The sequence below is a fragment of the Rhinatrema bivittatum genome, chromosome 1 (genome assembly GCF_901001135.1).
Source record: "Rhinatrema bivittatum chromosome 1, aRhiBiv1.1, whole genome shotgun sequence".
Taxonomy (NCBI): domain Eukaryota; kingdom Metazoa; phylum Chordata; class Amphibia; order Gymnophiona; family Rhinatrematidae; genus Rhinatrema; species Rhinatrema bivittatum.
Window position 1 is genome coordinate 535,877,487 of NC_042615.1, and position 12,514 is coordinate 535,890,000.

A 12,514-nucleotide genomic window follows, 5' to 3' on the forward strand; every position below is an offset into this window, starting at 1 on the left:
CCTAGAGAGGACAAATTGGATATTGCAGGACAGACATTAGTAATTGTTGGCAGTTATTCAGCAGTTATACAGCAAATGTTTAACAATTAGTCACTGAGGTGGATAAAGATAGACGGAAAAGCTTGTAGGAATAGCCAGGTTTTACGTTTTTTTTTTATTTGGGTGTGGAGGTTTCTGTGCTTAAATCAGGAGGCATGTAATTCCAGAGGGAGGGGCCTGCGAGCGAGACTGCTCTATTTGTTGTGGAGATGAGTTTGGTGGACTTATTTGAGGGAGTGTGGAGAGTTCCTTGGAGGGTAGAGCATGTTGGCCTTGTGGAGGTGCGAGGATGGAGTGGAGGGTTGATCCAGTGGGAGTTCTCATTTATGATACTTTTATGAATGAGAGATAAGGTTTTATATAGGATTTGTGATTGTACAGGTAGCCAATGTAGTTCAATAAGAGTCGGTGTAATGTGGTCTCTCATTTTAGAATTTGTGAGAATACGTGCTGCGGCGTTCTGTAGGAGTTGTAATGGTTCGGTGTGGGTAGCAGGGAGGCCTAGAAGAAGAGCGTTGCAGTAGTCTAGTTTGGAAAAAACAATAGACTGCAATACTGTACGAAAGTCGGTGCATTGTAGCAGAGGTCTGAGTTTTTTAATTGTTTGTAGCTTAAAGTAGCAGTCACTGAGGATAGATTTAATAAAGGGTTTGAAGGAGAGCTGGCTGTCAATCAGAACTCCTAGGCTTCGAGTGTGGGCTGGGAAGGTGTAGGTTGAATAGGAGGGTGGGATAGAGGGTGATGGGTGTTTGTTAGAGATGATTAAGATTTCAGTTTTCTGCGGGTTGAGAGCCAGGTGCATGGTGGTAAGGAGATAGTTGATAGAAATGAGGCATGCCTCCCAGTTTTGCAGAGCAGAATGGAGGGAATCTGTGAACGGGAAAAGGATTTGCACGTCATCTGCGTAGATGAAGTGTTTGATACCAAGGTTAGTAAGGAGATTGGTAAAAGGGAGCATGTAGATGTTAAACAGAGTGGAGGAGAGAGAAGAACCTTAGGGGACACCACGATCAAGGCTGACCGGGTCAGATTGTTATCTATGATAACAGTGTAGTGACGATTTTGTAGATAAGATTTGATCCAAGAAAGTGCAGATCAGAGATACCAATACTGATTAGGATGTTGATAAGGATGTTGTGATTAACAGTGTCGAACGCTGCAGAGATGTCCAACATGGCAATGAGGTAGGAGTTACCAGCGTCCATTCCTTTGATTATGGTATCAGTTAGGGAGAGGAGTAGCGTTTCAGTACTAAGGTATTTCCTGAAACCATATTGCGTGGAAGGGAGGATCTTGTGTTGCTCAAGATAGTCAGATAGACGAGAGTTGACTAATTTTTCAAGGACTTTAGAAAGGAATGGGAGGTTAAAAATGGGTCTGTAATTAGATAGATTAGCTGAATCCAGGCTGGGTTTTTTGAGGATGGGTTTAACCACAGCTTGTTTTAATATGTTGGGGACCAAGCCTTGCTCAAGGGAGCAGTTGAAGATATTAGAAAAAGGTTTAGCAATAGTTTTAGGAATAGATAGTAAGAGTTTGGTGGGTATAGTTTCAGATGAATGGGAAGAGGGTCTCATCTTTTTTAAGATATTTTCTATTTCAGTGGAGGAGGAGAGTTCAAAAGATGAGAGTGAGGCAGAAAGGTGAGTGATGGGAATTGTTACATTGTCAGTGTTTGAGAAGAATTGTGTAAAGAGTGAGACCACTTTGTTTTGAAAGAATAGTGCCAATTCATTGCACCATTTGTTAGAGGTGGGTTCATGTGGTAGTGTTGGGGTGGGACTGGTAAGGGTAGAGATCAAAGAAAAAAGTGCCTTGGGATTGTATTGGAACTGGTGGATTTTTTTTGCAAAATACTCTCGCTTGGTTTTCAGAATGGCTTTCCTGTATTCGTGCATGAGTTGATAATAGTAGGTTTTAGTTGCTGGAGAGGGGTGTTTGCGCCAGCATCTTTCTGAATTTCTGAGGAGGGTTTTATGATTCTTGAGTTCAGGAGAGAACCAAGGTTTTTTGTTTGGATGTGCAGGTTTAGTAGTTTTCACTACAAGGGGGCATAGTTGGTTAGCGATATTAAGGATAATATCAGACCAGGAGGAGACGGCATTGTTGGCTGATGACAGGTCCAGATTGTTTGGAATGTTAGTGCATGCTGTTGTAAGGGAGTCTAGGGTGCAGGTTTTAGGGAATTCAAAGGATTGTGACTGAGTAGTGGAGGGTACAGTTGGAAACCTCAACAAGCAAGGTTCTGTATATGGTGCAAAAATGAAATAACATAAACATCAGCATTCCCCACTAAAACAATAAAATAAAGAAATATAAATCATAATAGTAAAACCATAGTAATAAAAAGTATAAATATTTCAAAACAGCTGATAAATAGAATAACATCCAATAATGAATAACATGAATTTTTAATATTTTACCAAATCCCAATAAAACATTTCAAAATAGGCTCAAATAAAATCAATAATTTAAACAAATAAGAGTAAAAAATATCCCCTGGAAATTTTTGATTTCCAGTCATGTTCAGAGGAAAGTTGCACACTTTATCCTCTTTCCACACACGTTTGTTTATTTTTATTTTATTTATTTATTTAAGGTTTTTATATACCGGCAATCATGAGAACATATCTTGCTGGTTTACATAGAAAAGGAGTGCAGTAAATACATCAAACTGGAACAGTGGTGCCCGAAGGTGCAGTTACATTTAACAAGGGTATTTATTCTCTCTCTCTCTCACACACACACACACACACATGTTCACCTTCATGCATACTCCCTCTCTCTCACACACAGACTCGCTCTCTCTGTCTCATGCACTCACATACATACTCTCTCTCCCTCATACTCTCTCTCCCTCATATACACCCACATATACAGATTCTTTCACACTCACTGGCACTTTCCCTTACACACAGGCTCTCATACATTCACTGGCGCTCTCTCCCGCATACAGTTTCACCCTCACTGGTGCTCTCTTCCTCACTCTCACATACAGAAGCGCTCACATACTTACTGGCACTGTCTCTCTCACACTCACTGGCCCTCTCTCTCTCTCACACTCACTGGTGCTTTCTCCCTCTCACACATACATGGGCTTTCTTGCACTCACTTGCACACTGGTGCTCTCTCCACACACACACACACATGCACACAGGCTCTTGCTCCCTCACATACAGGCTCTCACACTCACTGGCTCTCTCTTTCATATGCACACTCAGACTCTCATACTCACTAACACACATGCTCTCTCTCTCTCTCCCCCTCACACAGGCTCTCTCTCTCTCTCTCACACACAGACTCACTCACACTCCAAGCCTCTCCCTCTCCCCCACTTACACACATGTCCACCCACCTCATTTTTCGTCTCATTGGGGCACAGCCCATATCCCAAAAAACAGAAATGGGGAGGGGCATGGGAAGCAGTAGAACAGAAGCATTAGAAATACATATCTCTCCCAAGCCCCCATAGTAATGGTAAATGTACCTGGAGGGAGGCTGGTGCTGAACTCTGGAGAGGAGGACGACAGTGATGGACAGGCCAAATACAAGGCGGTACTGCAGGCTGGGCAGCAAAGCAAGGCAGCATGCGTAGCTTAGCCGACAACCATAACTGTGGCACCAGCACCATCAGCGAGGACTCATGTGGCCAGAAGGAATGTCTCTATCCATTACTCTCTGGTCCCAGGCCAGCAGCACACCCTAATCAGGCAAAATGAGGCGAGCAGGTCAACCATGGCTGGGCTTTGCAGTCCAGTCACTGGAATCTCTGGAGCCGGAGATGTCGATGAACCAGGCAGGATACAACGGCATCGGTGAGCAAGGGAACAAAACTGCAATAGGCCGGCAGCAGAGATCAAATGGAATTGAGAGAGGAGAAAATGGTAAATGGATGTGCTCGGAATAAACAAGGCATGTGTCTCTCTCATTCACAACTACGCCAGCGCCAAAATGAAAACAGCAACTGAATGGTCTTATGCTGGTGAGGCTGCCTACCTTCTCCGCTAATTGGTTACTGGCCTGGCCCAAGATAGACCAGGCCTTGCTGACTGGGTTGTACAGTGTCCAGTTACAATAGTAACCGCGCACTGTACAACAAGCTGTAAAACTGTCCTGTCCTGTTCAAAGCCTGTCAGTTGGTCACCTTTGTGCGTCGAGGACCGGAGGTTCCTGCGGCCCCCGCTGGGTCATTATTTTTGTGCCGCGAAGCTTGCTGGGTCTTTCCTTGGGCGTGGGAGGGGAGGTTTCAGTGGCCATGTTGGACTCTCTGCTGGGCCTTTTCTTATGTGCCTGGGCGGAAGGGGAGATTCCTATGGTGGTTCTGGGCCATCGTGTGCTGCGGACAGGAGAGGAGGATCTGGCTGCTCACTGGCCTTTACTCGCGGGCCAAAGCTGGAAGGGGAGCTGCTGCACAATGTCCCTGCTGGGACTCTTACTGCTTTGCTGAAGACAGGAGGGGAAACGATGGTGGCCAAAGAATCTGAGACAATTTCCCAGTTTTAGAGGATAGCGCCACTGTTCGCTGTGGAATTAAACCACAGCTGTTCCTGGCTAGGCTTGGAGAAGCTAGTTGCTGACGAGTGCCAAAAAAGCTGCTGCGCCAGACTGGAAGGTTAAAATCCATACAATTTCCGGAAATTATAGCCCTCCATCTGGCTTCCGGACACTGCTTTAAAATTCTGTATGGTCCGGAGAAAATCCGGACAGTTGGCAACTCTAGCCGCGGTGGCAGCAGCTGTCTCTTCTCTCTTGCTGCCTCGGCTGTTGCCCCTGGGACCCTGGCACTCTAGGCCCCCGTCGGCCCTGAGGCTAGGCCTGTTAGCCCCTAACACTAGATAGAACACACCCCTCCCCTTTCTTCTGTGTGATTACCCTCTGCTGATTTCCTTAGCTCACGCTTTATTCTCCACCTGACAGAGCAGCAGTTCACACAAGGTCAAGCTCCTATCAGCATTCTTTTCTCTTTATCTCTTAGGCCTGGTCACAGGCCATGGTATCCTGCTTCCCTAGGCCTCTCCCTTTTGTCATATTAATGATTTTATTTTGCCTTCTTTACTATGTTTTTTGTTTTGTTCTGTTTTAATGATTTATAAATAGTGTACTTCCTTTTTAGCAATTCAGTTCCACAATGCCAGTACATCACATTGATTTCAATGTCCACATGCAATCACAATAGAGAAACTTTGCACCCTACATTAATTCATGCATCAGATTTAAGAAAGGGCCTGCAAACATGTATCACTGGGAAATGGTTCATATTATTATTTATACCATTTGGTCTGAGATATTATATCTGCTTACATTCAGGTACTGTAGGTATTTCCCTATCCCCAGAGGGCTTACAATCTAAGTTTTGTACCTGAGGCAATGGAGGGTAAAGTGACTTGCCCAAGGTCACAAGGAGCGACAGTGGGACTCAAACCCCGGTCTCCTGGTTTGTAGCCCACTGCTCTAACCACTAGGCTATTCCTCCTCCCTATTACATTCTTCCCCGATCCTTGTGATGATAAAACATCTAATGCGGTTAAATGTACACCAAGGATTCCCAAACTTGTCCTGGGGATCCCACAACCAGTCAGAGTTTCAAAATATCCACACTGATTTATGAATACATTTGCATAGATTGGAGAGTCAGTCTATTCTTAATCATTGTGCTTATCCTGAAAATCTGACAGGTTGTGGGCTACCTAGAACAGTTTTGGGAATCCTTGGTGCACCCCACACTATTCAATTCTAAGATCTTTATTCAAGTTTCAGATTTTGCATAGGAATTAACTATATCAAGGACTTCTTACATTGTACCTGGATTTCATTAAACTCTTTCTATGGGATCTCAGATTATGATCTATTGCGCCCTACACGATGACAAATATCTGGGTGGTATGTATGCAGGGTTTTGGATGGTGATCCAAGATGGTAATTTGCAGATCTGTCTCTGATTTCCCCATTGTCCTAACCAACTCCTGCTGGAAAACAGCTGCTATATTGTATTAGAAGGGGTTTGCCACTGGAAATGTGTGTGGCAGAGGAGAGATTGAGAGCTGCATCTCTCCACGCCCTTTTCAAAAGTTTCTAAAACATGTACCATACAAAGTGTTATATAGGACTCGTGGTACTACACAAATTTGGGGTAGAGGGGGAACAGGAAAGTATCTTTCTGAAAACACAGGGCAGTGGCTGCTGTTCTGCTAACAAAAGATCTGTTGCACCGTAGGTCTGAATGGTAACCTGATGCTCTCAGAAGATGGCAGAGACTTCTGTGCGAGTGAGGCCACCCCTGCTGACTTCCCAACCGCAGTAAGTCTAACATTTTCTCTGTGCTGCTGGCGCTCTTCATGTATGTGGCCACCGCTGTCAGATACCACAGGAAGAGATGCTTCCGATGCTTTTCAAGCACCATTTTGCAGTGGACATAGAGTGGCCTCCTTTTTAGGAGCAGCCTGTTGCCATCCGCTCATGTGCATCGTGCAAGGTGTATGCAAAATTAGCAGACGTGTATAGCGCTGAGTAAAAGATCTGAAATAAGATGGGAAAAAAAAGAGCATCAGGAAAAAAAAAGCCTGCTTGAGGGAATTGTTTTGCAACATCCTCTGGGCTGTAAAGATACAGATTAATTAATTGTTCTTAGACTGTTCTAATAAAACTGTCCAATGACTGTTCCCATCTCCCTAACTTTTTTTGCTTAATGATGGAGATGGGGAGTTGGCAGCAGCCTTTCCTGTCCTCCCTGTAAATATTTCAGCTGCTCCTCACTTTTCCCTCTCCAAAGGTTCCTAGTGCTTATGTTACCCCCTCCCAGAAACTAGTCTTACTGTCCAAGATGGCCATTCTTGGCAAAACTTACATGTTTGCCTTAAGACGTTTTTTTCATTAGCTAGGGACATCTAGAAGAGAGCTTGACTGTTCAAAGTTATTTTAGTCATGTTGTCTGACCTCTGACAATGTAATTTTATTGCGTGCCTCACCTTGGAAACTTTCAGAGGTAAGTTCCTAAACCGCCATGCTTGCTTGTCCAGTGCAGATGCATAGATATCTAGATGTATGTGTACTTACAACTCCCAACATCAAACCAACCATGTCTGACTGGCTGATCACACATACCATGCGTACACTAAAATTAAACCTTGAGCTGGCACAATGGAACAGCGTGCATTGTTGGGGGCTGGGGGAGGGCAGGCTCGGCTGATTGCAAATTCTTTTGGTTGCACGTGTGCCATTTCTGGTCATTATGGCACTGTGTCGGGACATTGTGCAAGGATTCGGTGTGATGATCATGCATGTTGTGAAGCTGATCCCGAGTCACTTTTGAATGTTTTTCAAAGATACAGTCATGGTATGCCTTTGGAGAAAGTTTTCTCCTGTTTGTACAACAGAAGTAAGAAAGCAGCCCATCCAAATGATTCTTGGTAGCATGCAGTAGATGCAAAGGCCTTTTTATTATATGTGGTCACTGAGAAAGCACTAGACTGCAAAGCTAAATCTTGACAAAGATTATGCTAGGATAACATATTTCATCCCTCTAGGCTCCAGTCATTTACTTTCACTTTGCTTTAAAATTCCTTGTATATCTTAGACACTCGTTTTTCCTGCATTTTGATATATATAACAAAATAGCTAAATAACAGATTCTGAGAAGATTCAGAAACAGAATTCATGATCTACAAGAGGGGTTTTTAACCCAATCCTCTGGGACCTCCTGGCCAGGTCTGATTTTCAAGATATTTTTTGTTGTACACACATATCTCATGCATTTTCATTGTGAATATTGCAAAAATCGACTGGCTGCTGGTCCCAGAGGACCACAGACCCAGAGTATGATTGTAAAAATGGAAACCATAGAAAGTGGTCATTGGCAAGGTCCCACCTGGAGGTCTGTGTTCAGGGCTGGAGACCACATCTCAGACAGGATAGAGGGAGGCTAGAGACAGTCCAGAAAAAGGAAACTAAAATAGTACAAGACTTGAGGATCAGAAAATGTATGCCCTAGGAGTTAGATGAGAGGAGAGATGGGGGGATAGGATAGACACTTTTAAATATGTGAGAGGTATTAGTAATGCACAAGAGGCAAACCTTTTTCAGTGGAAAGTAAGTTCTGGAACTAGGGAGCATGATATATAGTTCCAAGGGGCAGGACCAACGTCAGAAAATATTTTTAATGGAAAGGGTGGTGGTTGCCTGGAATGCCCTCCCAGTGGAGGTGGTGGAGAAAATAAATTGGTACCAGAATTTTAAAAGGCATGGGATAAACACAAAGGATCCTTAGGATGGAAATAAAGCATTGGGGTAACCTGAAAAACGGGCCGATACAGTAAAAGTCGCGGGAGAGCGGGCGAACACCCGCTTTCCCGGCATGTGTACAGGCCACTCTCCTGTGCACGCGATTCTGTATGTAAATGAGGGCCCGCGGCAAAAAGAGGCGGCTGACAGCGAATTTGACAGCCGATGCTCAATTTTGCCGGTATGGGTTCTCAAACCCACTGACAGCCACGGGTTCGGAAACCGGACGCTGGCAAAATTGAGCTTTCGGTTTTCAACCCGCGGGCCGATTTCAAATTTTTTTTTTTGTTTTTTTTTAACTTTTTGTAACTTTCGGGACCTCCGACTTAATATCGCCATGACATTAAGTCGAAGGGTGCACAGAAAAGCAGTTTTTACTGCTTTTCTGTGCACTTTCCCAGTGCCCGGAGAAATTAACGCCTACCTTTGAGTAGGCACTAATTTCTGAAAGTAAAATGTGCGGCCATCAACCTGGATTTGCATGTTGCAGGCGCTATTAGTTTCGGGGGGGTTGGACGTGCGTTTTCGACTTGCTATTACCCCTTACTGAATAAGGGGTAAAGCTAGCGCGTCAAAAACGCACTGGAGTGCACTGTACTGTATCGGCCTGAAAGAGAGGCAGTTTGAATCTGGACGGAAAGTGTGGGGATATTCTGTGCAGAACAGCAGTTACCACTCTAAAAAACCTTGCTGGGCAGCAGGGGCATCACTAGCTATGGGCACATGGGGCCTGTGCCTCGAGTGTGGGTAACAACTATCTCCAAGAAAAAAAAGTTTGCAGGCATAAAATCCCGTCCAGGTCAGTCGAGGGGGCTGAAGCTACAGATCATAGTTCCCTCTTAAGCTGAGCATGTGAGCGACAGCTCATACATCTTCGGAGCGCCGCTCGCATACATTTTTCTCTGTGCTATTTACAGAAATGCAGTGCTAATACTGACGCTCAAATATGGTTGCTTTAAAAAAAAAAATAAAATTGTTGCGTACATGGGGGGGGGGAAAAAAAAAAAGTGTGCGCCCCTAGTCACTCCTTGGAGTGAGCGTTGCTACAAATCCCCCCACTCGCCCCCCATGCAGAACCTGGGGTGCTGGAAACTCGATGGCTCAGGGTCACTTCAGACCTCAGCAAGGCAGGAGCAGGGCCTCACCCCATCCCCTTGCTCAGGTTCCCTTGGTAACGGGAAATCCATGCAGGGGGAGGGGCCACTGCCGCAGACTCGGGCTCTGCTCTGATTTTTTTTTTTTCGTTTTCTTTTTCACTTGCTGAGGCCTGAAGGGCTCCTGATCCATCCAGCTCAAGACTGCCCAGGTACTGGATCTGCTGGGGAGGGCAAAAAGGGGGGGGGGGGGGGGAACGAACAGCAGCAGCGAAAGGATATTGGGGGTTGGGGGAGATAGAGATAGAGAGAGAGAGAGAGAGAGAGATAGAGAGAGAGAGAGAGAGAGAGAGGAGGCCTCCTGCTGTATATTGGGGGTGAGGAGGACCCAAGACTTGGCCATGGAGAGAGGTCTCTGCTCTCTGAAGCGCCCAAACATTTCTGGGGCCGGCGAGGGCTGAAGTGCCGCAGGTCCCGTGACGCAGAGCCCCTTTCTCTCTCTCAGCGGCGCCCTGCTGCCAGGGCCCGGGCCCTCCTTCTCCCTGCAGCAGCATCACACTGCCGCTGCTGCTTCCTGTGCCCGGAGGCCCCGCAAACACCCACCATCACTCATTCGGCAATGCTTTTGGCTCCTAACAAAGAAGTAAACATTGGCTCCCCTGATCCCCAGGACTGCCTCCTCCCTCTCTCAGCACATAACCCCCCCCCCCCCCCCCCCCAACCGTACAAGACGACTGCAGCCCTGGAGGCTGCAGAAGAATGCAGGCCCAGGGGCAGCATCGCCGACACCAGCCTTCGCTGTAAGTTTCTAAATACAACTTTTGTTTTAATGTAGTTGAGGGGGGGGCCTCCCGGTCACCAAGATGCCCCTTCACTCCTCATATAGATACTGATGTAAAGAAATGGCTTCCCCTCCCCCCCCCCCCATGCTAGTGCAGGCCTGCTGGCACTACCATGCCCTAATTCCCTCATCTCCTTCTCCCCTCTGTGGCCCCATCTGAGCTGGCAGAAGAGTGGCACCAGCAGTTTCTAACCTTCGCCTCCTGATAGCTGGATCTGCATCTCCCCCCACTGGGTCTTCATCTGCTGTCATTTACCATGTTACTTCGTTCAATCAGCTGTTTGAACCAGGTGATGTGCCCTACAGAGCACCATGCATTTCAAACATTTGTGTACTGTATAGCAGAAAGAGGTTTCCATGACAAGAGTGGATTAGGATAACCAGGCTGCCAATGCTACTCTCCAACCCGGTGGGACAAGGCCATGAAAGGGGCAGGGAGTTGTAGGGATCTATAGCAATTGGGCTTGTTTTATTTTAGCAGTAGGAGGTATATTGGTGTTCTAGGGCCTGCTGTAATAATTGACATATGAGCTTTTCAAAGAGGGTTATTTCTGTTTGAGACCTGGTGGGTACTGCTGGTTAAGTCTGGCAGGTTTACTACATAGGTTCTGAAGGTGTTGTTTGCAGGGTTTTGTTTTGGTTCACAATATGTCTGATAGTGAAGGGAATTTGTCTTGTGGTTACAAAGGTGACATCAGAATTTGAATTTTTTTTTGTATGCAGAGAGTTATTAAAGGAAGTGTCCTAGTTCTGCTCTGCACCCATTGTTGGATACGTTTATGGATGCAGAGAACTGAAGGTGCAGAGTTTATTATGGGATTCTGTCCCATCCTAGACTTCTCTTTCCTATAGAATTGGTTGGATGAAGAATGATAATAGTTTTACTGCAGTGGTTCTCAACCTTTTTTCGGCCGGGACACACATGCATGACACACTGAACATGTGCCATCACTGGGCTAAATATAAACATACATTTTGCATCCTCAGGAATCTCCTCAACTCCCAACAGTGGGTGTAGAGCAGAACTAGGGTATTACCCGTACAACTCACCATACAAAAAAAGATATTCTGGTGCTGATGACATCTCAGTAAAAGCAAAACAATCTCCTTTTACTGGCAGGCACAATAGCCTTCCTTATGAAAACACAGTAAGAACATAAGAACATGCCATGCTGGGTCAGACCAAGGGTCCATCAAGCCCAGCATCCTGTTTCCAACAGTGGCCAATCCAGGCCATAAGAACCTGGCAAGTACCCAAAAACTAAGTCTATTCCATGTTACCATTGCTAGTAAGAGCAGTGGCTATTTTCTAAGTCAACTTAATTAATAGCAGGTAATGGACTTCTCCTCCAAGAACTTATCCAATCCTTTTTTAAAACACAGCTATACTAACTGCACTAACCACATCCTCTGGCAACAAATTCCAATAATTTACCACTAATGCATGTCCTATTGAGAAAACACAACAAATAAGATTGATACAAATGCCTACATGCTAGTAAAATACCTCACCTCGGTCACACACCCAGAATAGACCTTCACCAAGTACAGAAAGACCACAAATTATAAATATGGAGACAAACTGGAATGGAAAACTAAAAAAGCCACTCTATATGCAGTGCAAAATGGAAAGGGAAATATAACACTTAACATAATAATGCACACAAACTAATTCGCACAAAGTTAAACCTCTATTATGGAACGCACTCAAACAGTAACAACCTTATCTATGAAAAGACAACACTACAAATATTTAACCAGGCCCTAAACACTAATACACCTCTTATTAGGAAAACAGAGCAAGCCAAGCTGCTATAGATCCCCACTCAGAAATAATTGTAAAACTATATTAATAAATGTTACAAAACAGCTGATAAACAGAATAACATCCAACAATTAAAAACTCATAAAAATTATTAAAAATTGTCCAAATATCAATAAAATATTTCAAAACAGCAGACATCACATAATACCCAAAATTAAAATGGCAGTCAATCAAGAAAAATAAAAAGCCACCTTTACTTACCCTCTCCAGAAACTCTCCTACTCCTTTCCCTTGCAGGCCAATAGCACTCATCAGAAGCAGCAGTGGCTGCTGAAGCTCTGTCCTCACAGTCCTCTTCCTTCGGGCCCACAACCAGTCACTCCCACACAGTCTGTCTCTCTCCCACACACACACACACACACACACACACACACCAGTCACCTCCCTGACCAGTCTCTCTCTCACTTACATACAAGCTCAATCACACACAAATGCTCT

General features: G+C 45.0%; 1 protein-coding gene across 3 annotated transcripts in view; it reads left to right on the plus strand.

The window, feature by feature from the left end:
- PALM2-AKAP2 (PALM2-AKAP2 fusion) overlaps positions 1–12,514 on the plus strand; it is a 583,545-nt gene that overhangs the window by 343,386 nt on the left and 227,645 nt on the right. For all 3 annotated transcript variants that reach the window (XM_029614157.1, XM_029614167.1, XM_029614175.1), the window contains one exon: positions 6,254–6,336. In XM_029614157.1, the coding sequence (XP_029470017.1) occupies positions 6,254–6,336 (83 nt within the window). The remainder of the gene's footprint in view (positions 1–6,253; positions 6,337–12,514) is intronic.